Raw genomic sequence first — 27,723 nt, 5'->3', positions numbered from 1 at the left:
TTTTTCTCCTTGAAGAAAACCAAAAGCTTTCTTTCCCGACGAAAATGCCGGAGATAATTCCTTTCCAACTTAACGCAATAAGGAAATTTGCATCATAACAGTTTCCTGTTTGTCGCACATTGGTAAAATGACGATGTCAAAAACGCTGATAATTTTCCTTAAATAGACGTTTTGCTGATTATAAACAATGAAGAAACAACTCTTTTTTCTATCAAAACATTTGGTTGTTTTCATGATATCAAAAACTATTAAGCTCCAACGGTAAGGTAGTCAACGATTTTTAACTAGCGGAAAAGAGGTTTAAGCGGGGAAGCCCCTATCCCGACATCCTCCTCGGAACAAAACCCATCATTTATCTGAAAGCCGACCAACGTTTAGTTCTTTCAGTCTTGAGCACCAAAGGCGCATGTTGTGTTTTAACCTTTTCGCAGCTTTCCCCCGGCCCCCATAGGCATCAACATGTTGGGACCGAGTTGCAAGTACATCGCCGTTGCGCATGCGCTCCTCTTCACGTCAGTTACGGCAACGTCTGTAAGTGCAAATTAACGTAAGCAAAGCTCAACTTCTCCTTGTTCACATCAACGTCGGTTTTTGGTATGATATGAAATTTTTTATCTTGAGGCGATGATTGGCTCACTCGCTACCGTTTTTCAAATGAATCATAAAATCCGCGTTGGCTTGATGCTATTTGCATCTCAGTGTCGTCCCACAATATTTTTTTATCCCGTTCTCATCTATGTCCATCTAGTTTATTTGTAATGTCGTATTTGTCAAGTCAGCAGTTCTGCTGGGATGGTGCGTGACAAAGGTGGCAACAGGTATTCAGAACGATAATTGAAAGCGTTGCATTCGCCGTCTTTTCGTCGTTCTTTTAATAAATTGTATGTCTGCTCGCCATATAATTAACAGATTGTATAAGCGTTTTGTATTATACAGTAAATATATTCGAGATCATCCTGAATCGCTTTTAAAGACGCTGCTATTCTTCTTAGCTTTGTTTGTTAGAACTGACCTTACTCAGAAAAGCCAGGTCCCATTTGCATGCAATTATAGGAGAATGGAAATGCTTCAAAGAGCTTTCCTTGAATCCCCTCCGAGTGGGTTGTAATAACAGCTAGTTAGAATTTCAACGTTTTTGAGTTGGAGTTCATCGTTTATGTATCTTTTTGTGATCTTACTTAAGCGTCTCTTTGAATTTAATAATTTTCCAACCGCTAATTTTTCATCAACCGTATTCGTACATGTTCAACTGACAAAAAACATACTGTGCCACAGTAGTCCGGATTGAACGACTACTACTAATTCTCCGCTTTAATTGAAATATAAACAGAAAGATTTAAAAAGCGATTTTCGTGAGTGCCGGCGAGTGGACGAGTTTTACCTTATGGGCAATCGCTAACCGTCAATTAACATCAAGTTTAGCAAAAGATATCATCTTTAAAGTACTCTTAATAATAGTAATAATAGTAATAATAATAATAATAATAATAATAATAATAATGATAATAATAATGGGTCTTTTTTGTTTTAAGCAAAAATACATGCTAAATGCTAAAACAAGAAAATTTACATAAAAATAATTACAAGGCTATCAACATTACATATATAAGACATCACATTAGATAGCTACTTTATATTTAAAAAAGAGCCTATTAAAAAAAACTAATTTCAAAACGCTGGGTAACAAACAGTCTCAGTCCTCATTACAACAGGCGATGAAATGCGGTCTTAGAGAATATAAAGCGGGTGTACGAAAAAGGGATTTTAGCTATTAATCATCAACTGTCGATATTTTGAACTATAAATGCCAGCATCGTGTATCCCACAAACTCCTTTTATTTTGATTTATGATAATGCAGGGTCATAAACACCCCGCCGTCGTTGAAAGATTTGGAAACTCGCGGCTCGTGACTCGGGCAGACGGCATACTTTACGAGCGATAGACATAACAATCAAACACAACTGTACTACAAAGTGTGGTAACCATACCATAATACTTGACATCTTTGCTTAGTCTGCAATCCTTTTTGCTGAGCACAGACACAAAAATTTCAAAAATTAATTAGCTTAAAGTTAGAGAAATAATATTATCAACTTTCAAAAAGCGCAGATGAGATGGATTTTAGCTTTTCTTCTTCTTTTTAAATAAATCAATGCTTGCGTTCTAAAAATAGGATTCTGTTAGGCTATAATAGTGGGTTTTTATGTCTCCGGCGCATTGTTAAATGATGAAGACAACATAATTGCTCGCTTACCGTAATTGTTGCTTACGTCATTAAGAACATTAACCCCTGAAAAAGTTAGACGGTCATTTCATGATACATACGATTGATGCCATTTTTGTTATTGATGAGGTGTTTTGAATAAACAGAGCTGCTGAAAAAGATTTTTATGACCAGCATTAAGACTGGTTTGAAGCGGAGAATAGAATGACTTTTAACTTTGATATGGGTGATCACGCGACGCAGACAAAACATTCTATTAAAAGCCTTTATTGTATCCTAAGTTCCTCTTACCATAATTGGATTTAATTCTATCTCTATCGCCTTTCTATTCTATTCCGCACATCGTCTCTGGAAACTAGTCTTTTGATATTCTGCGGAACACACACAGTCTAATTTGCAATATCTTAAAGACTAGTCGCTGCCCATACATAATTTTATATACAGTCTACAAGGGATCAGCGAAGAAGTCTGTGAAGAGCACTCAGTTCTAAATGATTCAAATTTTATCTGATAATAGCAACCACTAGGAAGCCTTGACTGATAAAAAGGGGAATCCCCGATTCCCGTTAGACACGATTTCCTGCATTCTAGCCAGAAAAACCTAGAAAAGTCTAGAATTCTCCTTGCGCAGAGGGGGTCGGCCTCGTCAATAATTACGACAGGTCACGAATCTCAACGGAAGATTTCATAAGCGGTTAAGATTCATGAAACGCTGCGAGCAATGTTGCTGTTGGCGTGTTTATTAATCGTAAGAGTTGCGGTAGGTAAATTTTTCTTGACATTTCTGTCTCTCAAGCACATCTTAAGATTCTTGAATGCTAGGCTATGAAAAGGGTGTACCTTAAATTCGTTCTTTTATTCAAAAGTAAGCATTTCGATTACAACTAGATGTCATTGGGCAAGGGTCTCAACCATTTACTGAGTAATTTCTTCAAGATCTAATCGAAAACATCCCCGGCCATTCCGCTTTGGATGTATTTGATTAAGCACGTGTACTTAGGGTGCGGTGTGGATCGTATTTACAAGACGCCGCGGAAGAAAATGTTCGCAACAATAAGGATGCCAAAATCAATACAGATAGTCGTCCTCGATCTCTGCCTTCAGTCTGTCCCAAATCCGCAATTTAGCCATTCCGTGATCTAGGTCAGTTGAAGAAAAGGCAAATTATCAAAGCGCTTATGTCTGGGATCGTTAAGGGTGCGGCTTTGATTGTGCTCACGAAATCGATCTCAGGTCTTCACCTACTCGATAAACGTAAAGTAATTTACGTTTGAGGCCACCACAATGGATATAAAGGTTTTTTGTTCTTTTTCGAAACTCTTGTCCCAACAAAGAGCCACATTTATTATCATTCTAGGCAAATGTAAACTTTTCAAGCGGAAAGGAAAATATTTGCTGTCGCTTGCATTTCCACTATGATATGACCTCTTGACTAAATAATTGTGGCCCTCAGCACGACAGTCCATATGTTTGTTTTAAAAATTCACACGCGAGTGAAAGCACGTTGCGGAAGGGAGCATAAAATCAAAACGAAAACTAATCTGCTTTCGATAGTACATTATTACTATCAAACTATCATCAGGAACTCAGTAAACACTTTGTGACGATTATTACTTTTTACTTGGGCTTCCTGTGGAAAATTTGGTCGCTGAAGTTGTCTATCTTCCAAAAAAGCACTTGCGATGTTTCTGCGCATGCGCTAGTTATCAGGCTCCGACAGGCTCTCTGCCGATCTAGATAAAAGGCAACTTGATTATATCAACTAAGTTGAAACTGTAAATTAGCCACCGTAAAGAGTTAAAAAGCTGACATTTCGAGCGTTAGCCCTTCGTCAGAGCGAATGGAGGAAGTGTGGGTTGTGTGTGAGTATGTAAGCAGAAAGTGGAGCTACGCTATTGGTGGGAACATGGTAACGAGAAAGACACGAATAACTTAGTAGAATGAAAAGCGTTTGTTGAAAGTTAGTAGAATGAAAAGCGTTTGTTGAAAGTTAGTAGAATGAAAAGCGTTTGATGAAAGTTAGTAGAATAAAAAGCGTTCGTGCGAAAATTTAAATAAAGTCCTCTTATCTGAAAGGATTTGTGGTAACTGGTTGTTGTTGTTGTTGTTTTTGTTGTTGTTTTCTTTTTTTAACAGGTAAAAACATGACTCGGTATGTTCTTGGAAATAAGTGTCGGAAACAGAATAATAGCATAGATATCAAATAGCGATTGTGGAATGTTTGTCTGGAAATTTTGTTATTCTTATGTCTGGAAGATTCGTATCTAGCCAATCAGCGTTCTTTTAACTAAGGTGTCCCGCAAAGATAAGGAACAATTGTCTGTGATTTATTTAGCTTTCAGTCGAAGTAATCTTTCATATCAGTCGAGTCGAGGAGTTGTGACAGCTGTAAAACCTAGCGAGAATAGAAGAGGAGAAGAATAAAAAATCTAGTGAAGACGTGACAGTGTGGGCTATCCTTACTAATCCCCCACATTTGTGGCACCTCCGACGGGACCTGCAGTGATTTGGACAACCTGTTAGTCAATGGAAGCTAAACTGGAGGCAGAACTTCAGCTTCTAAAGCTTGCACGAGGAAGGACGAAATCTGTCGTGGAGAAGGGAAATATCGAGAAGATCACTCGACATAAAGAAACTCTGGGAAAGATTGTGGCATCTATAGAAGACTTGAAGCTAGACATCGAGAAAGGTAAGCTTGAAGCGGGAAAAGGCATTGACGAAGTTGATGAATGGGGAAAAATTATCGAGCAAACGATTGATGATGTAGATAAAGAAGTAGAAGATTTAAATCGTCATCTCGAAGAAGCTGGGGCAAAAGCAATAAACAAAAAACGGGAAGAGGAAGAGGCTCTTCTAGCCAAAAGGAGGGAGGATGAACTGAACTTTGAAAACCTTAAACTTGAGCAAAAATCAAAAATGCAGTTGCCCGATCAGTCCGCCGAAAAACCCCTAAGTAAGGGAAATGTCAAAATGCCAAAGCTGGTAATTACGAAATATGACGGTACCTACGAAAAGTGGCTTTCCTTTTGGAACAAGTTCAAAGCGGAAATCGATGCAGCCGATATTTCCCCGGTTACTAAATTTGCTCACCTCAAAGAATTACTGGAAAGTGATGTTTGTGAATCAATCGATGGCCTCCCATTTAGTCCTGAAGGTTATGTACGTGCTAAAAATATCTTGAAGTCCAATTATGGCAAGACAAGCGAGATTGTGAGAGCGTATATTGATAACATCAATGGTTTACCTGTGGTGACCGGATGCATCCCTAATGAAATTCATAAATTTTGTCAGACTTTGAACTACAATGTTCAATCATTAGAGACCCTAGGTAAACTTTCTGGGTGTTTATTTATGGTGCGTGGCGTCCTAGACAAATTGCCAGACATAAAGGCAGACCTCGTGAGCGGAAAACCGGGATGGCAAGATTGGGGTTTCGGGGACCTTATGCAGGCTTTAGAAGAATGGAAAGCCATTCATCCGATGGAAACTCTGGGGGTAGAAAAGGCAAACGAAACGTCTCCGACTCCGCCGATTTATCACCCGCCGCGTCCGCCGCGTCCCCCACGTTTGCCTCGTGACAGAAGTTTCTACGCGCGACAGGGCGAACCCAACCCACGACACGCGTGTGTCTACTGCGATCGCGTGACACACAGATCTTGGGAGTGTGAGAACGTGACATCTCCAGCGGAGCGCCGTCGCATTCTACAAAACAAACGCTTGTGCTTCAACTGCACTGGGCCTCAACACAGCGCTTCACAATGCCGAAGCCGCGCATCTTGCGTACACTGCAAACAAAGGCACCACTCATCTATTTGCGACCGACCGTCGGCGACTGGACGCCAAAGAGCGAACAACGGCGGAGTGGCTCTAACTGCAACTCAAGAAGGAGAGAAAGTCTGCCATCCAATCGTACTTGTCAAGTTGAATGGCGTGACCTGTAGAGCCCTACTGGACACCGGTGCGACTGCGTCTTATGCTTCAGGATACATCTTGGATCGTCTAAACCTCGTACCAGCTCGCACTCTAACACGCCGTATACAAACTATCGTGGGCATAGTGACTAAGCGGACAGAAACTTACAATACGCAAGTGAGTGACACTAAAGGAAACAATGCAATTTCATTACGAGTAACTAGAGTAGACCGCGCTGAACTTTTGTCCGTGGAAAATCCTAACTATAAGGAGATGATCAGCAAATACCGCCATCTGGAAGGCGTTTCAATGGAAGACATCGACACTAAGAGCTTACTTCCGGTCCATGTTATTCTGGGCGCGAGTGACTACGCGAAGATAAAAACTCGAGAATCCCAACGCACCGGAGCTATCGGCGAGCCTGTGGCTGAGTACACTCTTTTTGGATGGACCATCATGTCACCAGGAACGGAGACAGACCTGGACAGGATGTTTCTAGCGCAGACGGCCTCGAATGACTATGAAGAGCTTTACCGGATGGACGTCCTAGGACTCGAAGACAAACCTAATGGCGATCAGAGCGTTGTTTATGAAGAATTCCTTGAACAACTCAGCCGCAGCCCTGAGGGATGGTATGAAACTGGCCTTCCCTGGAAAGGGGACCATCCTCCGTTGCCCTCTAACAAGTCTGGAAGCTTAAAGCGACTGGGGAGCCTAGTCCAACGACTTAAGAAGACAGGAAGGCTAGACGACTATGACGCTATCATACAAGAACAGCTTAATGAAGGAATTATTGAAGAAGCAGAGATGCCAGCAACTCAAAGAGAATTCTACATCCCGCACAAAGCAGTAGTGAGAGAGAGTGCAGAAACTACCAAGATGCGTATTGTCTACGATGCCTCAGCAAGAGCGTACGACTCGGCCCCTTCCCTAAACGACTGTCTGGAAGTTGGACCACCCCTGCAGAATCAACTATGGAAGGTACTCCTAAGGGGACGGTTTCATTCAGTGGCTATCGCTGGCGATATTCGCAAAGCATTTCTTCAAGTGCGTATCCGAGAGCAGGACCGAGATGCGCTGCGGTTTCATTGGTTGGAAAGCAAGGATCCTTTTCGTGTTCGCACGTACCGATTCACCAGAGCTCTGTTTGGTTTGGGACCCTCGCCGTTTCTGCTTGGCGGTGTAATTCAGCACCATCTGAACACTTGCAGACCTACACACCCTGATCGCGTAGCAGAAATCGAGCGAGAACTGTACGTTGACGATCTCATTTCGGGTGGAGGTACTATCCAAGAAGCGAAACAAAAGAAAGCTGCAGCAACTGAGATGTTCCACCAGGCCACCTTCCACTTACACAAGTGGCACTCAAACGTGACTGAACTAGAGCTCACTGAAGAAACTGAAACTGGGGATGACTTAAGCTACGCCAAGCAACAACTCGGAATCAAGCCGAGAGAATGTGGGCTGCTTGGTTTAAAGTGGAACAAACTGACGGACGAAGTTGGAGTTACAATTCCAGAGGAAGTTGCCCAACCGACAAAGAGAGGGATTCTGGGAAAAGTGGCGAGGATCTATGACCCCCTTGGTCTTATCGCTCCAATCACCCTGCAAGGAAAGCTTCTGTACCGCGATGCCTGTGAAGAGAAACGTGCATGGGACGCTCCGTTATCCACCCCCCTAGAACAGCAGTGGCAGAAGTGGGAACGTTCCTTGCCGCAACACGTAACTTGTCCACGAGCACTCACCAGCGTCCAAGAACCTATCGAGGACATTAAACTTCATGCTTTTGGAGACGCGAGCGGAAAGGGCGTGGCCGCTTCTGTGTACGCTGTGGTCAGACAGTCAAGCGCAATCAACCAAGGCCTGGTTACAGCAAAGGCAAGACTGGCCAAACAAGGGCTGACAATACCTCGCCGCGAACTGGTCTCCGGTCACATGGCTGTAAATCTTCTGACCAACGTACGAGATGCACTGCAAGGATTCCCTGTGACTTCGCTGCATTGTTGGCTTGACAGCAGCGTGGCCTTACATTGGATACTAGGAGGAGGAGACTATAAGCAGTTTGTGGCCAACCGGGTACGGAAAATTAGAGAACACTCTGATGTTGTCTGGAGGCACGTACCTACTCAGGATAATCCTGCAGATCTTGCTAGCCGAGGTGGACTGGTAACTGAGGAGAACCAACTGTGGTGGAAGGGACCAGAGTGGCTAAGTGATCCTGTGAAATGGCCAGCCGACCTTGTGACCGCGCCCACCGCTGAATCTAACGCAGAAATGAAGGCTACAAAGGAGCTCTTTGCCATGGCCGTTAAAGCTGATGACGATCTAGACCATCTTCTGGCCAAGCACAACTACTGGAAGACTTTGCGAGTGTGCGCTTGGATTATGCGGTTCGCAAACAACGCTAGAGCGAAAAGAGCGACAAGAACAAAGGGACCCCTGACAACAGACGAAATTGAGAAGCAGAAACACTTTTGGTTGCTACGCGTACAGAGCCGAGGAAGTGAAAGCATGGAGGAAGATCGCCTGTGCCTAAACTTACAGAAGAACAAAGATGGATTGCTTGAGTGCCGTGGGAGACTGCAAGGGGTCTATCCGATATACATCCCAGACGCCACAACGTTCGCAAACAAATATGTCGAACACGTCCACAAAGCCACTCTTCACGGGGGAGTGGGGCTTACTATGGCTAAAGTGAGAGAAGAGTTCTGGATTCCCCGCCTGAGGCGCCTCGCGAAGAAAGTCATCAGGGAGTGTTATGGGTGCAAACGCTTCCAGGCGGTTGCGCTCGCAGCTCCACCCCCCGGTTTATTGCCTCTGGAGAGAACTGAGGGCTCAACTCCCTTTGAAATTGTTGGAGTAGATTTTGCTGGGCCGATCAAGTACCGCAAGTCCTCTCGTGTAGAAGGAAAAGGCTACCTGGTGCTCTACACGTGCAGTTTAACGAGAGCCTTGTACTTGGAGGTCCTGCCTAATCTGGAAACTACTACCTTTCTTTCAAGCTTGAAGCGTTTCATCGCTAGACGTGGACGACCTTTAAAGATCTTTTCAGACAATGGAAAAACGTTCGTAGGAGCGGCAAACCTACTGAAAGGAATTCAGAAAGATGAGCAAGTTCAAGGCTACCTTGCATCAGAGAAGATTATCTGGAGGTTTAACCTAAGTCGAGCACCCTGGTGGGGTGGCCAGTTTGAGCGACTAGTGGGCCTCTTCAAACGTGCATTCTATAAAGTAATTGGTGGAGGAATGCTATCCTGGTCAGAGCTGTGCGAAGTCGTGCTGGATGTTGAAACTCAACTAAATCGCCGCCCCCTGTCCTATGTAGAAGATGACGTCCAGCTCCCTCTACTCACCCCATCTTCTTTCCTATTCCAAAGATGTATTCGCCTCCCTGAACAAGAACCATGGCGAGAGGAAACAACTGACCTACGAAAGCGTGCCAAGTATTTGAGGTCTTGTAAGGAGGCTGTGTGGAGACGCTGGTCTCGAGAGTACTTGGCGGCGCTCAGAGAGCGTCACAACTGCAATGGAAAAGGCAAGGCGAGGCCCTTAAAGCCTGGTGACGTCGTTCTCATTCGTTAAGAAGAAAAGAACCGAGGAAAGTGGCCATTAGGAGTGGTCGCTAAACTATTCAACGGCCGTGATGGAATTGTACGTGGAGTGAAGCTGCGCGCAGGGAAAACGTTTCTGGAGAGGCCGATTCAACACCTTTATCCCATGGAACTAGCATGCGATAGAGCGCCGGAGAGAGCTGACGTCCTTACCCCCCTGAATGCTAAAGCGCCAGTTTTTCGTCCACGGAGAGATGCTGCGGTTGCCGCAAACTTGCGTATTCGTGACGCTATAGAGAGTGAAGAACTTTAAACCTAAACGCAGGACAGACCTGTGCGGATGGACGGAGAATTAAAGTGATTTCAGCGGACTTTGACATTCATTACTTTGTTTTGTTTTGTTTCTGATTTCAATTTAATTATTAATTAAGCTGGCCGTTTCCTCTGTTTACATGTGCTTCCGTTTGGAAGGCACATGGGGGGAGTGTGTCGGAAACTCATTTCACCTTGATAAATATATGTGGTGTTTGATCGGACAAATCAATTACGTTTATCAAAAACTGCGTCTCACAGTTACAGTCGCGACGATATTTGTTTATAGAGGTTGCTCCTGCTTGCAATTGCAAACGTTAGTGCCATTACTTTCTTTTTTTACTACTCCATCATTTGTTACTTCGTTCCTCTGTTTAGCAGAAGCTCAAAGGAAGCACAGTGCGGCCTCTTCTGTTTTTTATGGTTCATTATTGATGCCTAGCTTAATGAAATTTCAAAAACAGGTGAAAAAACAAAAAAAAAATAGAAGAAACAGAAAACTAAAATAAGCAAGAAAGTATGTTTCATCCAGCATTTTAATTAGTTCATACAAGGCTTGCCTGGTGGAAATGCCCAACTGTTTGCAGTTTAGTAGAGAACATATTTACTCGGGCTTTCTGAAGGAAACGCCCGAGGTAAATTCGTCTTTGTTTTTTTTTGTTTTTTTTTTTGCGTTCGTTCACAAAACGCAGTTCCACTACGGCGCATGCGTGAAGTATATGTGTTTGCGTAAAATGAACTCTAGAGCGCATGGTAAAGCAATGGCTGCCATCGTGGACTGATGTACGCGAAAGAAATTCGATGGCTATTACGCTCAGTATACATAGAAAGTTACACATCGTTATCAGTAGACCCACGCTAAAAATTGTGGAGCGTTTTGAGAACGGGTAGGTCCGCAAACTTTACGAGAGATCAATTTACGAGTTAACGTTCTATCGAGAAATACCAAGCGAAACCTTCTATGTCAAACGAGCTATCTCATATTATGTTTACATGTAAACACAACCGTGTATTTAGACGTGATCGAGAACCCAGTAGAATACAAGAAGCTGCTCTCAAACGTCTGAGAAGAAAGGGCAGAAAACTGAAGGAATTTGTTTATGTGCGTATTCGTCCAAGCATACCGAATTCCTCTTGGTTACGTCGTTATGGGAAGGTTAAAAGAGTTACAAAGAATGTTTGTAAGCTTAATATGAAGAGGATAAGATTCTATAAAGTTACGCAACATGAGAAGAAGTATTCGTTGAATTGTTCTGTGAGGGTATATCTAAGGATAATTAAATTGAAGTATAGAGCAGGTCGGAATTTATCAATGTTTTCTTGTAATAGGCCCATGTGTCTTTGTAATAGTCAGACACGTATCAAGCTATTGTAAATTTCAACTGAGTTCAGATGTAGAGAAAAACCCTGGTCCTACTCTAATCTACATTGACCCTAGCAAAACAATAACGGCACCATATAGCCAAGCTAATGAGTTGGTATTTGGACAAAATTCTGGACAACAGTGTGTTGCAATGAGTTTATGCTCTTTGATTTACAAAAACAAACAAGGTATCAATTCTGCTAATGATCTGGCATCAATAATCAATATTGGATATCAGTTGTATTCAAGTTTGTCCCAGTTAGCCAGACAATTATTTTCAGAGTATACATAACGATATATTTGAGTTGAAAGGGGTTAGAATTGATAAAGTTCAAAATAGTGCCTATTTTCAGTCATGCCTGTGAAACCAGAAAGTTCAATGTGAATTGTGCTGTGGCTGTCTATTCACGCTGCTACTCCGTTATAAAATCATGTAGTTATTGGAATTCAAAAACCTTACCTAATGTTATACAATATGGCAAAAGATTCTGGAAATTCATCTTTGAACAAGTATTTACTGTCAGATGATTTGCCACTGAATTACTGATGTTTGTGGAACTGAAGCAAGTTTAGATCTTGAAAGTGATTACAGTGAAGAAATATTGTCTGATTTAGTTGACAGCAAATCAATTCTCAAAAATATTGTAAGAAATAATAGTTAAATGCACAGGGTTTTTAATGTGGTTTTCAAAATGAGGAGGTGGGGGAGAGGGAGAGGAGAGAATGGCTCATTAAGAGAAGTAAGGAATTGGTTCTTGACTTACCACTGTCTTAGAACATGTGCTTCACCGATAGCCACAGCACATAACCTCGCACGGTAGACATCATTTCTTAGCATTGATCGCCGACGATCATTCTTGAGCCACGCTTCTGGTGAGCCGAAAACCAACGAATATTTTCAATACTCAATATCAGGGTAGTCAATCTCTGCTTGGGAACTAATGTTTACCGCGCTGACTCCAATACTTTGCAGGTAATTGACCTGATCCTCCATAAGACTTATGAGCGGAGAAACAATAACAACAATATGCCCAGCAAGATTGTTGATGTGATCGTACACGAGTGGAAGAGTCTGATAAATAAAGGATTTTCCAAACCCTGTAGGCAGGTTTAGAAATAGATCTTTTTTTCGCAAAAGAATTTTCTCAATTGCCAGCTTCTGGGGATCATTTAAACTAGGAATTTTGAATTTGGAAGCGGTCGAGACAAAAGCTTCTTCGAGAGTTGCCATTTTCTCTGCTCAATGAGCCGCCGATAGAACACGAGTTTTGATTGGACAACTAGTCTTGGCGGGACTTACTCAGAATTATGATTGGCTAAAAAACCGGGGAAAGGAATGCGGCCGGTTGGTGAGGGAGGGAGCGTTGCGTGACGAGCCCAAACAACGGTTGCGATGGAGACTAGAGCAGGGGTCGATCTGTTGAATAAGAAAGAGAAGAGAAAAAAAGCGACAGCCTCTCTTGGTTACAGAAATAAAAAACAATTTTCCGCTTTCCTGTCTATGCAGATAAATCCGCATATGACGATTATGTTGATCCTTGACCTCGTTTCGGCCATTCGTCCACCATTCCTGAAATACCGCGTAAGCACAAAGCTTCCGGCATAGGGGTGAACGTGGGTAGGGGGGAGGGGAGTTTTGTGCCTTGCTTATCGAAAATGAAGTAATAATACACGCTCATCGCTTTGTTAAGAAACATGTCAAGGTTGCCTGAGAAGCATTAGGAGCTATCAACAGATTTGTCTCTCTTTATTGACACAAAAGCTAAACAAAACTGACACATAATTTCACATATTTCACATAGTTTCGAAAACGGATGTTGCGCATTTCGACTGAAATGAACATTCGACTGTTTCAGTCGTAAATACGGCGAAAGTCGCATTTAATTTAAAACAGTCGAATTTAATTGATTCAAACGTCGCACTTCGCAGGCATTTAGCACATGTGAAATTCGACGTTTGAACCAGGCCTAAGTTTCCCAAAGCGACTACTGGCGTTGAAGACTTAATGAATCATGACACCGCATTAGTAGTAATCATATAACGGCACATGATATGGATTGGTTGTTATTTTTATTCATGTGCTCGACGATCGTTTGTCGGCATTATATTCACAGTGTGACAACTTAGTGGTGTTTGTTCTCGTTGACAACTTTACTGCCCTAGATTGTGCTCGTGGTATTATTGTAGCTAATTGCTTTGTTGTGTTTAAACCCCAACATTAAGTTACCCACTAAATTTATAATAATTGCGTTTTCTACCTTCTACGTCTTTCAGTGGGCTCAAGGATACGGCAAAGAGTTTCGAAAGCGATGAAAATCGCTTTTCAGCTTCGTTCAGTTTAAAAATGACGTGATTTTAGGCAGTTACACGACTTACTTAATGAATATCTGTTTGTATCGTTTAATACTTGGTAATAAGGTACTCCTCAAACCTATGAGGGTTGCTAAATTCTGAGCAATTGTGATTTGGATCATCTCGCTAACATTTCCACTAAGCCGGATCGGGTGAGTGAAACAAAATTGATGCTGAGCTATAAACATAAATTTAATTATGACCCACCGTCATGAGTATCAGCGGTAACAAAAACATCGTTCCAGGATGTGATCAAAAAGTTAAATGTCACTCTATATAAAGATGAGTGCTACTGAGAAAATGAGCTGGCCTTTTTAGCACCGTGTAGAATAACTCCAAAGCCTTCCGAACTCTATTGTTTTCAAGAGATCGTAAATATGCAAATAGTCCCTTTTTTTGAGCATCGCGACTTTTAATTAATCTGCGAGACAAAGCAGTTGTCAAAACCTAGATTCCTATTGAACATTTGTGGTTTAACCAGAGAGTTTGAGCGTCATTATCTCAGAAAGAATCGTTTCATCTGAAAAAGAAGGTTTGAAAGTTATCCACCGCATTTTGGCCAAGAAATCGTGTCAAGAGAATTAGTTTTAAACAAAGATAACCGAGGGATGCCGAATTCGCGTGGTACTAAATTCGTGTGGTAAATTCACATGATAAATTCGCCTGGTAAATTCGCGTGAGCTTTCCGTTGTGACCGACCAATAGAAAAGAACTTTGGAATAGGTGTTTGTCATCAGTAATAAATCTCGTATCCAGGAATTCGAAGTCTACCTTTCACGCGCTTGGTTCAGATTGTTCGGGTGATAAGACTGAAGTGAAGACAATTTCTCAGTTTCTCCAACTAAAGAGGAAGAGTAAAACGAAGGAGAACTGAAAAAATTTTATCGCGTTTACTGATCAGTGCGTACAGAAGACGACCATCAAGAAAGGAAAAGCAGTTGAAAAATGTATGTGTAAAGTTTATGTAGAAAATATTGATCTAGAGCCTGTTCCAAGCATATTTCGATGCTTCTTTTTCGCCAAAATTGATTGAAGACCATTTTCTGTCTTCTATAAAAATTACTCAACTTTGGAAAAAGGAAACGAAAGTTCGAATAAAGTAATAATCCTTTTTACAGTTGTGGGCTTGGTGGTCAAGCCTTTGAACAGAAGTGAGGCCAAGGGTGACCCTGTTGTGATAGAGACCTGTATCTAGTTAGCATGATAACAAAGAAATTTGCATTTGAAAAGCAGCAACATCTCTATCATAACAAGGTCACCCTTAGCCTCACTCCTGTTCAAAGGCTTGGCTACCAAGCACTGTGGAAAGGACTATTAGGGGGAGTCCCTTATCCCATAATGCAACTCGGTACCGAATTTTATATAAACGAGAGCCAGTCTTATCTAAAACTTTAAAATCGTGTCCAGTTGTAAAGAAGCAGGATGTTAGGAATTACTTGGTTTGCTCTTCTTTCTACTTTAGCAAAGGTAAGTCATAGATTTATGTTGATAGCTCAGTATCAATTTTGTTTCATGCACCCGATCCGGCTTAGCGGAATTGTTAACAAGATGTTCCAAATCACAATTATTCAGAATTTAGCAACCCTCATAGGTTTGAGGAGTACCTTAAGTTACGAAATGTTAAACGATACAAACTGATATTCATTAACAAGTCGTGTAACTGCCTAAAATCACTTCATTTTTAAACTGAACGAAGCTAAAAGACGATTTTCATCGCTTTCCGAAACTGTGTCGTATTCTTATACCCGCTAAAAGACAGCGGTTAGCCATGCATCTTATAGTTGATAAAACCAAATTATCTTAGAAAACGCATATAAAATTCGGTACCGAGTTGCATTTTGGGATAGGGTACTTCCCCTAATTACTTTATTCGAAATGGTATTCTTTCTCGCTCACGCGCCGATAGATGAAGCGCCCTTTTTATTTCATTTCCCTCAGCAGTTCTGGTTTAACTGGTTAAACCACAAGTGTTCATTAGGAATCTAGGTTTTAAATATAATGGGTAACTTAATGATGTTGTGGTCTAAACACAACAAAGCAAATAGCTACAACGCCAATGTAAATTTTTCAACTGCTAAATCTTCGTTGGTCCCTGGCATTCGTCCACATTCAAGAAACAAGACAAGAAACATGGAGCGCCTTAGAAGTCCAGGAATGAGTGATTATTGTTTCTTTTCAAGTGATATATGAGGAAAGTTCTGGAATTTGATTTATCCGCGCGTGAGTGTCGGTGAGTGGATGTGTTTTACCTAAAGGGGCGATCGATAACCATCAATTAGCCCCAAAGCTAAACAGAAGTTATCGTTATCTTTAAAGTGCTCTTACGACAAACAGTCACGGTCCGCGTTGCCTCAGTCGATAAAAAAAGGGTTTTCTAGAATCTACAAAGGATTTAGGCAAGAGAGGATAAAGTATCCTCTCTCTCGATTTTGGCTCTTAGTCGCCTGCTTCGATATTTTGAACTAACCAGCATCATGCATCCCACGCACATTATAGCACCACGCGAACTGATTCAGCATCCTTCAGGTTATCTTAATTGTTTAAAAATTCTCTTGACATGATTTCTTGGCCAAAAGGCGACGGATAACTTTCAAACTTTAATAAGTAAAATGGTACTTCTTATCTTTTTATTATTATTTATATTCTTATCCCATAGATGCTTCGTCACCAATTGAATCGTTAGAGTTGCTTAATTTCCCAAAGCGACTATTGACATTGAAGACTTAATGAATCACAACACTGCATTAGTAATTATTATGAATGGCACTTTTATGATATGGCTGTTATTTTTATTCATGTACTCGAAGATAATTGCATTTTCTAAGATAATTGGGTTTTACCAACTATAAGATGTACGGCTACCCGCTGCGTCTTTCAGTGGGCACAAGGCGGCACAGAGTTTCGGAAAGCGATGAAAATCGCTTTTTAGCTTAGTTCAGTTTTAAAATGACGCGATTGGCTCACGGAGAAAGTAAATATATATATTTAAAAACAAATTAAAGCTATAATAGCAGGTGTTTATGTTCCCGGCGCACTGTTATGTCACGAAGACAAAGCATTATTGTTCGCTTATTATTGCTTAAGATTAATACTCCCGGTGGGAACATTTAAGGAGTTCTTATTTTATGATATGTGCAAATTGATACCGCTTTCCATTGGCGAGGTGTTTTGAGACAACATCGCCGCTGAAAAAATGTTTCCATCATCAGTAGCAAAAAGTATCCAGCGGAGAAGAATTTGTCGCTATCAATTGGTTACGATGGCGTGGGAAATGGCTTTAAGAATGTTAAATAGGGTCCAATTAGTGCAAAAGACATGCATACGAACAATGTTAATGAAACAATATTTTTGATAGGTTTTAAGAACAATGATAACAAAAGGACGGTATGTGTTCAAATAACAACCTTTCACCTCAGAAGCACCTTTTTTATGACAATTACATTTTAACTACAAACGATTACCCCAAGAAAATTATTTTCCTTAAGGATCAAACTACACTACCTTTTTACAATTGTTGGTAACACAGTCCTTAATGCTCTGAAATTTATACGTAGGCGATACATCACAATTAAGTGCATTTCTCGGTCAACACTACGACTAAATTCGTTTACAAGGCGCTCTTCGCATGACGGCGGTTCATGATCACAAGCAGTGACTTGTGAAAATAGAACTTGTATAAATAGAACTTGTATAAATAGCTATAAATCAATAGCTTTTAAATATTTAAACCGCAAGTGTTCATTAAGTATAGAAGTTTCGACACGCTTTGTCTTGCAGAACAAATAAAAAAAGCTGCCGCGCTTTAGAAGAGACTATTTCCATGATACCTTTAAACAATAGAGTTCAGACTGCTTTGGAATTGTTATACTCAGCGCCAAGCCAGAAGGCCTGCACATATTTTCGATGACAAGCAACTCTAAGTTCGTGACTCTTGAATATAGAGTAAGAGCTAACTTTTTGAAGTTATTACACCGTGAAACAATGTTTTTTATACTAGCGATACTCCTGACGTTGAGAGTAACGGTGAGTCATAATTGGATTTATGTTGATAGCTTAGAATTAACATTGTTTCACTAACCCACTCCTGCTTGGCGGAATTCATTAAAAAGATGATCCAACTCTTCATTGTTCGAAATTTTGCAGCCCTCCCAGGATGGCTAAAGTCGTAAATAAATGATATTCTTATTTTAGGAGTTATTACCCACACTTTAATTTTAACTTCAGACTTCGATCTTAACTGGCCCCACAATGCCAAGTAGCGGAGAGAATTGTGGTTTTAGATTTTAGTTTTACATTCATGATCGCACCAAACAAACGAATATTGCTGGTGTCAAAAGCTGAATGTGCTGAGTCTGCAGATTCTTAATGTTTATGTATCCAAATTATGTCATTTCGCGATCAATCATTCTACGATACCTAACGAGTTTCAAAACTAGTATTAATTAAGTCGTGTAACTAATTAAAACCACGTCTTTTTTTAACGGAACAAAGCTGAAAAGCGATTCTCGTTGCTTTCCGGAACTCCATGTGTTCAGTTTTCGCTTTTCTCTTTGGCGATTGGAATTCTTGCTTTTCACGTGACGTCACAGATTATGCAAATTAGTTGATCCGCCATGTTGGTGTCCTCGAAGCGTGTTATCACTTGTAAATTAGAGGGAAATATTATGCCATTTCTAGATTCCTTAATTTGCTGATAATCTTGCATTAATTAGACTTGCTTACCATATATTACGCATTTAATTTTCATGCTATTCATGAACATTCCGCACGTTTGCTTCGAAGGCAGTCGGGAAATGTCTGCTACTATGCGCTAGACATTATATTTACTTGTAGCACAAACAGATCAAAGGACTTTCTGCCTTGTTCTTATTTGAAAGTGGAGCTAAATTGCGCGTGAAACAATGTTATTTACAATATTATTATTCTTACCGGCATATTTTTGTTTTCACACACTGACTAACAACATTGCATCGTGAAGTTGTGATGACTTTACTCGGGACATTATCATCACAAGGGTTTCTTAAAAACTGCAGGCATTTAGTTCGTGAAGAATAACAGAAATGGGCTGGCTTATTACCATTGAAAAGGCTATTAGTTCTACTGTTACAAGGTAATGGCCTTTTTAAGCCATGTTTTCGACATATTCAGTGGTGTGGAAAAGCATATTCGATGTCGTCAACCATTGCTTGATTTCAACGATGAATTCCGCTTCGCGAGCAATTTCCTCGTACAGAAGGGATAAACTGTCAGGTTAATTGGAATACGCATGCTCGAAAAATGTGCGACGGTTGTTAGGCAAACCCCTTACAGGCAAAAGTAGATATGTTAAAAGGTGTTTTTCTCATTTAATCACAAGTATAAAGTCACATCTGTCGAATTTGACCATCTAAAATCGAAGAAAGCTTGTTATTTTCCCTTTCGCTTACCACCCAAGATCTAAGAAAGCTGTGTCGACATCACGTAGTAGTCTTTGCTTCAGTAGAGAGAAATAGTGGGCACTGCGCCGCTGTTTTGGTCATAATTTATCTCAATAAGGACCGTTTTAATCACCCCATCTGGTCAAATATTGAGGAAGCTTTCAAGTTTGTCTTTATCACCTCATCCCGAAATTGCAAGAGATTACTATCTGGGAGCTCGAGATTGTATCATTTTAGCAGATTGCAAGTAGTTGCAGCTGGGACTAAACATGATTTAATTTCTCCCTTTCTATCGACACGTAACTTAGCCTCTATGTCTTGAGGCAGCTTGCTTTCCTCATGATAGAACAAAGGCAAGAAAAAGGTTTAGAGACTGCGTTGATTGGTTCCAGTATTTTGGGCCATTATTTTTGATTAGATGCAGTAAATGCTCCAATGATGACTTCGCTGAATTGTATTGTGTTTGGCCCTATCCCTACTTTTCAGAGACTAGATGATAACCCATGAACTGTCTATTTATTTGTCTTTTTATTTATTTCATGATTCTTTGCCAATTTATTGAGCTAATGTACCCAAAATAACAACTCGGAACTTTTCCACCTTTTTTTTCTAGGTTTCTTTCGAGGTTTGCCAATACTAATAAACTAAATAGATTTAAGCACTCATTTTACAATAAAAACAAAACAAACAAAAAAAACAAAACAAAATAAAGCGAAACAAAAATCACAAAATTTGTTCAAATTTGATGAGTTTCAACTTAATAAGTTTCCCCAAGCTAAGATAAGCCACTTTTAATTTGATTTTCACTCAACATTTCATTAACTTACAGAGTTCCACAGCCTTAAACTGCCTACCTGGCTACTACTTTGATGGTAAAGGGTGCACCAAATGCACCCAATGCCCTTTGGGATACGGTTTAAAGAATCTTTGCTCAGACACCGAGGATACCCAATGCCAGCCCTGCATCAAGGGATATGACTACTCGGATACCATTGGATTAGATGAATGTATTCTGTAAGTTTTTCCCGGAATAAAACTCCTTTTGGTATCTCGTCGTAGAAGACAAATGATACACTTATCATGTTGTTTAACTGTCAGACCGTTTCTGTATTCTTAATCATCTATTTTATCACATGACCCGTCCAGCCCCGCTCGCGCAATCCCATAGAAAACCATAGGTGAAAAAAGAAAAAAAAGAAAAAAAAAGAAAAAAGAAAAAGAAAAAGAATAAGTGACAGCAGTGAACAAAAAATGAGAAAAATAAGTCGCGTTTTTCGTGCGTCGTGACATTGAGCCAAATATTTTTCCCTTCGGCCCTCTCACTCAGTTAAAAGAACAAATAATTGTTAAAACTGATAAAAACTAATCAGTTTATTCATCCATTTATGTACTGGTTTGTTCAGTCACTTTTTCATCATCAGAAGAATCTTTCTCTTTCCTTCTTCATCATATTTTAATTGACTAGCCTTCCTTTGAATCATTTACCAAGTCGCGGGAAATACACTACACCACTGAAGGAAGTAAGAAAAATATTGCACATTGCTTTTCTCCTTCCAAAAAGAGAGAGGCATACAGGAAACTTCTTGCAGATGGGGATTTGAACACTATCGCTTTCCTCCTTAGCTTGTCTCTTGGGCCAACATTCCACAGGATTCGCCTGAGAAGGCTACGATGGTTTATTTTATTCTATCCGCCATTAGCTTAGCAACATTCATTTGACATATTAGCACCCTGAATGTTTTATGGTTATCAATAATTTCTCGTCTCTCTGATACAAAAAAAAATTAGATTAAATAAAGAGAGTGTTTTGTTTTCTTTCGTGTAAGGTGTGACACTTATTCCAATTGCCTGCCTGGACAATCAAAAATGATCAAAAAGTGTACGGTGTCCTCCCCACCCGAATGCGATGGGTGTGAAGATGGATACTATATAGATGACGAGGTCAATGGCTGTACGAGGTGCTCGTCTCCATGTCGCACCGATGAGGAAGAAGTGCAAAAATGCTTGACAAAGCATGACCGCATTTGCAAACCGAGAAGTACACGTACAGATGCACTGTCAACAGCTTCATCAACTCCAGCAACTTCAACTTTAAGTACTTCTGGTAACCTTAGCTTGCTTTGAAGTAATGTCGACGTAGCTTCTAACTAGGAACACTAAGAGCGAGACTCAAGTATTCTCTTAGCTTGTTGGTTCACTTCACAACACTTACCATATGCGCCTTACCAGCTGTAAGCCAATATCAACGTATAAATTAACTTGCACTTGGCTAGGCGCATGAAAGTTTGTGTAATTTGAAGACGATAACTGATCGTAGGAAACCAAAAAAGGAATTGAACCATCGAACCATTTTATTAAACTCTCTTGGGTAATGCTTCGGTTCAAATTTAATTGAGAGGGCCTTGAACTCTGCTATTCATGGCCCTTCATTACCTCGTCAATTAATTTATATAACTGGGAAGGTTAAAAATTGAATCTCTTCAGTTCTGGCTTCACGACTCTTAATAGGCGTGCGCCTCGGGAATGTAACTGAATACATGATTATCTTTTTGTTTCAGTTAACAACTCGAAGGATAGGGTACTATCGTTGAGTACGACCCACCAGCAGACTGCTCCTACGAAGACTGACGCCGAAAGAGACAAGTCATCAGGTGAGGTGCCGACGGCTGAGAGCTCGTCTCGGGCACAAGGAACACAGAGCAAATATCTCAAGCTTTGGATTCCTGTGGGAGCTGTTGCGATTTTCATAGCAATAGCTATAATTGTTGCTGTTTACAAAGTGATGAGAGCAAGAAGGCGAAAACCAAACGACGACGGTGATCCTAACAGAACCAACACACTAGAACTTGCCGAAATTCAGGCATTCTTGCGAAAGGGTAAGAGATATCATACATCAAAAACCGTGCCGTTCAGATACATGTTTATGCACCCTAGTTTCGGGATGCTCTTGGCTTGATAACATTGCGAGCTGTTGATGTTTGTGAATACATGAAAATCCCATGTAGCGCTATTTACAGTTTTAGTATATTCAATCAGAGGCATTTGACCTTCATTAAATACCAAGAGGGAATACACATATTTTGACCTTTTTGTGGGTTTAAAAATACATGTCATACAAAAAATAGAAAAACACATCAAAAATCCTGTGCATTCCCCATTATTTCTTACAAGATTTTCAAGAATTGATTTTTCATATAATCTTTTGCAATACTGAATAACATTAGATAAGGTGTTTGAATTCCATTAACTACATGATTTTATTGCGGAGTAGCAGAGTGGATAGACAGCCACAGCAAAACTCACATTGAACTTTCTGGTTTCACAGGCACGACTCTGAAAAAGGGCACTATTTTGAACTCTGTTAATTTTAACCCCTTTCAACTCAAATATATCATTGTTATGTATACTCTGAAAATAATGTACTAAGCTATTCAGTGATACTTCAAGCAGCACACATGTACCTTGAGGATGGCTTCTACAATAAATATGCCTTGCACGAGAATCGAATATTTTCAAGCCCACATTACCTTTACAATAGATAGCAACTGCAGTACATCCTATTGTCAAGACAAAATCGTTGAAACTTTCGGATAAAAGTGATGGAAAGGCTCTTCAGTCTTTAACACGTTTAAAAGTGTGGGTAATTCTGTCTGCATTAAAAATGATTGTCTGGTTAACAGAGAGAAACTTGAATACAACTGATTTCCAATACTCATTATTGACAAGAGATCATTAGCAGAATTGATTCCTTGTTTGTTATTGTAAATCAAAGAGCATAAACTCGTTGCAACACACTGTTGCCCTGAATTTTGTCCAAATACCAACTCATTAGCTTGGCTATATGGTGCCATTATTAATTTGCTAGGGTCAATGTACATTGGAGTAGGACCAGGATTTTTCTCACCATCTGAACTCAGTTGAAATTTTCAATAGTTTGATGCGTGTGTCTGACTCCTATAAAGACACAAGGGTCTATTACAAGAAAACATTGATAAATACCACCTTGCTCTATACTTCAATTTCATTGTCCTCTGATATACCCTCACTAAACAATTCAACAAATACTTCTTATCATGTTTTGTAACTTTATTTAATTTTATCCTCTTCGTATTAATCTTACAAACATTCTTTGTAACTCTTCTAACCTTCACATAACGACGTAGCCAAGAGGACTTCGGTACATATGCTTGGACGAATACGCACATAAACAAATTCCTTCAGTTTTCTGCCCTTTCTTCTGAGACATTTCAGAGTAGCTTCTGGTATTCTACTGGGTTCTCGATCACGTCTAAATACACTGTTGTGTTTATATGTAAACATAATATGACATAACTCGTTTGATATAGCAGGTTTCGCTTGATATTTTTCGATAAAAGGTTCACTCATAAAGGATCGCTCGTAAATTGATCTGTCGTAAAGTTCGCGAAACGATCCGTTCCCAAATCCTTCCACAACTTTTAGTGCAGTTCTACCGCGAACGGTGTGTGACTTTGTATATACATTGGGCGTAATAGCCATCGAATTTCTTTCGGGCACATCAAGCAAGGAATTGTCCGCGAAGGCAGCCATTTGCTTTCTTTCTTTAAACCATGCGCTTTAGGGTTCATTCTACGCATGCGCGTACAGCGTACGCATGCGCTGTACTAGAACTGCGTTTTTTGACTGAACGCAAAAAAAAATAAAAACACAGCCGAATTTATGCCTCGGGCGTTTCCTTCGGAAAGCCCGAGTAAAAATTATTACAAGAATACCGAATCGGAGAAAAATGTAGAAATTGTGGCAGTCACCATGTTCACTTACATATCATTCGTAAGCTGTTTCCTTCTCCTAGATATAATTTAGTTGCAAAATCATAAAATTTACTATTTTGTTACTTAAGGATTGGATCGGTTTGTAAAAGATCTTGAAATCGACGAGAAGAAAAGCATAATCGAAGAAATCAGTGGCTCACGGTGTGGTAAGTCAACGTCTTTCATTCCTCTTAACTGTTTTAGACTAACGGGCCTTTTATTTTCCCAAGCAATTTAAAAAGATATATAATTATTTGAGAAACACTATAACGACGATTTATTCATTAGACCGCGAGGTTGATGGATGATTGGAATGATTGACTAATTATCCTAGCACTTTTATTAATCAGTACGTAGGTCTTCCACTTAATTTAACGAGATTCCGTTTCCTTAGTGACCGGGCGAGCTTATCGCTTCCATTGTAACCTGGCGAGCGCACTTTTTAGCTTTTTGGCATTCGTAAACCACGTGTTCTGATCAAACTACGGTTTTTGTTGCGTTCACTGCAGCAATTGGACTTTGACTGTTCTTGTCACGGGCTAACACACGGTAAAGAAGTTTTTGAATGACGATCCAGTGAAGACTGCATGCATAGATACTCTAGAGTCGTAAGCTGCAGCCGAAGAATCAAGCAATCGAAATGCCCGTGCAATGGCATTGTGATTGGTGGCTTCTTCTGCTTAGTGTTCACTGGATCATAATCGCTAGAGTCGCAAGCGAAATCGGAAGAAAACGCAACCCTTCTGATTCTTCTAAGCTTATACTTTGATCCCGTTTCCCGATAACCAGATTGACTGATTGATTGATCGACAATTACATATCCTTTGTATTCAAGGGTTTGCTGACTGGCGTGTCGTCTTGGAGAAACTTGAAGACCCTAAATTAATCAAAGCTTCCAGGGCATGGAGAGCACTAGACGAAGCAATAAATATCCAAAAATTTTTAGAAGAATATGGTGAGAAGGAGGGAAGCACAGTTAGGAGATTGATTCAGGCAATCAGAGATGCTGGACTGGGTCTTTCTGCCAATAAATTGGAACAAAATCTTGACCCAGACAGAGGAGGACGAAGTGGTAATTCTGTTGAGATACCAGAAGTCGAAGATCTTAGGGTGTAAAGTGGCATTTTTTTACTATCAGATAGATCCTAAAGTTTCCATATGATTGTTAACAGATATTTATCAAAAAGATTTGAAGGTAGTTTTTTATAAATCATCGCTATGCTACTTTGACCTAATTCTCTTGAGTCATTAATATAAGGGGTTTATTTGTTGTGGTAGTTAGAAAATGACAAAAGTTATAATTATCGAATATGTCATTATTACTGATTTCTGAGCTCAGTTTCATATTTTTGTAAAGATTTTTCATGTTTTTCTCAACTTCATTGGTAATTCATGAGGGTAACAGCCAATAAATGAGGAATATTGTAATAATGCCCTATTTGATAACTTTTTGTCACTTTCTAATTACCACAACAAATAACCCCCATATATCATTGACTCAAGGGACATTAGGTCAAAACAGCAAGGCAAGGATTTAGAAAGAACTACCTTCTAATCTTTGTTGATAAATATCTGTTAACAGTCATATGGAAATATAGGATCTATTTGAGAAGAAAATGACATTTCACACCGGTTTTCTCGGTGTTTGGAACCCCTGATGAAACACTCCTACTCGTTATTTGAATATTTTGAACAGTTATTTAGTTTTTGTTTCTTTTTCTGGGTGTAGGACATTAATTTTCTGTTTTTACCTAGACAAATAGTTTGTTACAATTAATTATTTTGTACAGTCAGTTAGTTTTAATTTGGTTTAGTTTTCCTGTGGGATGTTTCTGTTTTTTTTTTCTTGTGTTTTGTCTTGGTTGTTGTTTGTTTAGTTGTTTCTTCACTTGCTAAGTGAATTAATTCATTAATACACAGTATTTGGTGCCCTTCCCCTCCATTTCCTCTTCTAAGAATTTAATATTGCTTTTTGTTTGTTTCTTTTTGTTTTTTGTTTACATTTTTGGTTCATTTGCTGAAATAGAGCGAGGCTTGAGGCTTGAGACTTTGCTTTCGCCACTCTTCTTAACCCTCCCTTTTTTAACTGTCTCGATCCACCCTTGTAAGAACACCACATATGGAAACTAACATAGGGAATGATCACTTTGATTGTGGATATTTAATTAGCCAAAGGTTTTTTTCTTTTTTGTAATCCTAATTTATTTGGGGCAGGTTATATAGCAGAAATTTATTACAAAGCATCCTAGCTCTAATATAAATTGATCCTATGCATCTACATTAATTTATAAGAATTCCAGACCTATTTGAAATGCCATCACTAAGTATAGGATATATTTAATATAATTGACGACAGTTGGTGTACAGTTATCGTATGAACTGTTACCTGGTACAGATCAAATGATTTATTTTAATTGAATATGAATTCAAAATATTTAAATGTCGTCTGATATTTCTAGTACATAATTATTTGATCAACTCTGCCTTTAGATTTGACCAGCAGAATAGTTGGGAGGGGGAGGGGAGGGGAGGGTAGGGTACATTTAGGAAGAATAGAAATCTAAACATGTAAGTGTTGTTGAACTGTAGAGTACTTCTTTATTTTTGGAGAATAAACGTGACAGTTTATTTATTTTGCTGACATTTTTTTCCCTTCTAACTAAGAATACAATGAGACACACAAAAACATCAATAACAATCAAACCATGGTGCCAAAGGCATGTTTGGATCATCTACCTTGTTTTTGCTTTGTTTTATTTGTTTGTTTTTTGCTGTATTTACACACCCTTAGATTATAAATTTTCAAATTTATGCACTGATGAAAGGGATAATAACCCCCAACCCTCTGAAATATGCTTTGATCATAGATTAAGAATTGCCAAAGTTACAGTATGTCCCCTCACATATGTGGGACACAGGAGTGGGGGATTCGACCGGAAGTCAATGTTACTTCCCGCTACGAAAACGGCAAAACTTGAACCACATGACAGGCACATCGCTTTACGACCGAGTCGACCGTAGCTGGCTATATACACAAAATACGGCTAAATACGGTAATTTCCAAACCAACAAATGAGATACACTACTTCTGAGACAAGCTGTCAATTGTGTTTGGGTTCCAGGTTAATGACAGCGAAACAACCGGGCGCAGTTTGTTCAAGTGGTTTGGAACCAAGCAGCTAAGTGATGTTTAAGACCCTGGTTTAGGCTGGTCACGTGTCTTCCAGATTTTAGCAGATTTCAAATTAGCAGTTTGAGAGAGGGGCAGATAAGTGAGAATTTCTCTCCACTTAGTCCACTGGCGAGTGTAGCTTAATGGCAATCAAAACAAACTACACGTGAAGCGCTTCGAACCGAATGTGAACTGAAAATATTCAGCAGACGCCCAAAAAGATCAGTAAATCTTCCACTACGGTAAATATCAATTGTTACTGGCTTTGTAAATCAGTTGGTGACGTATCTTGCTCGAAGAACATCTATGCGAAAGGAAATCGCGCATCGCTCACCGCCGCCGAGGACATTTATGGCCGGCCGTTGAGACAAGAAAATTTTTTTCCACATCTATTATGTAGGCCTCGAAAAGACGCTTGAGAAATTTTATTTCTTTCAAAACAGTGATCAGTGAAAGTCAGAGTTTTATCGAAACGGTGAAGAGATGCACAGAAATATCACAATCTGTGTCACGCACCCTTGCTATGATGCAAGGGCCGAATCTGAGAGAAGCCATCGCGGTCCAAATTTTGTAAAAGCACTAACACAAATGCAGTCTTTGGCAGGAAAAGAGGTAAACAACTGTATCTT

At 39.9% G+C, this 27,723-nt stretch overlaps 2 protein-coding genes and 1 pseudogene across 6 annotated transcripts; 2 read left to right on the top strand and 1 right to left on the bottom strand.

Annotated features, from left to right (window-relative positions):
* The first annotated feature begins 265 nt into the window (after window positions 1-265).
* LOC111337272 (uncharacterized) lies at window positions 266-26,554 on the top strand. 5 transcript variants are annotated; one of them, XM_088760175.1, is made up of 6 exons: window positions 266-531; window positions 19,962-20,146; window positions 20,959-21,236; window positions 21,691-22,008; window positions 24,012-24,089; window positions 24,758-26,554. In XM_088760175.1, the coding sequence occupies exons 1-6, from the start codon at window positions 460-462 to the stop codon at window positions 25,036-25,038; spliced, it is 1,212 nt and encodes a 403-aa protein (XP_088616301.1). In that variant the 5' UTR covers window positions 266-459; the 3' UTR covers window positions 25,039-26,554. The 5 variants fall into 5 exon arrangements, with proteins under 5 accessions (XP_088616301.1, XP_088616303.1, XP_088616302.1 ...); XM_088760177.1 differs by lacking the exon at window positions 266-531 and adding an exon at window positions 2,841-2,985; XM_088760176.1 differs by lacking the exon at window positions 266-531 and adding an exon at window positions 15,096-15,182.
* On the top strand, window positions 4,419-10,202 carry LOC148729959 (uncharacterized). Its single transcript, XM_088760690.1, has one exon. It carries the CDS (start codon window positions 4,752-4,754, stop codon window positions 9,717-9,719), a length of 4,968 nt encoding a protein of 1,655 aa, XP_088616816.1. The 5' UTR covers window positions 4,419-4,751; the 3' UTR covers window positions 9,720-10,202.
* Window positions 12,074-12,594, bottom strand: LOC148729958 (ATP-dependent DNA helicase Q1-like; annotated as a pseudogene).
* Window positions 26,555-27,723: the final 1,169 nt, after the last annotated feature.

Source organism: Stylophora pistillata, chromosome 5, assembly GCF_964205215.1.
Source record: "Stylophora pistillata chromosome 5, jaStyPist1.2, whole genome shotgun sequence".
Lineage (NCBI taxonomy): Eukaryota > Metazoa > Cnidaria > Anthozoa > Scleractinia > Pocilloporidae > Stylophora > Stylophora pistillata.
The sequence above is the reverse complement of the archived record's forward strand: the minus strand, read 5'-3'. Positions and strand labels throughout refer to the sequence as shown.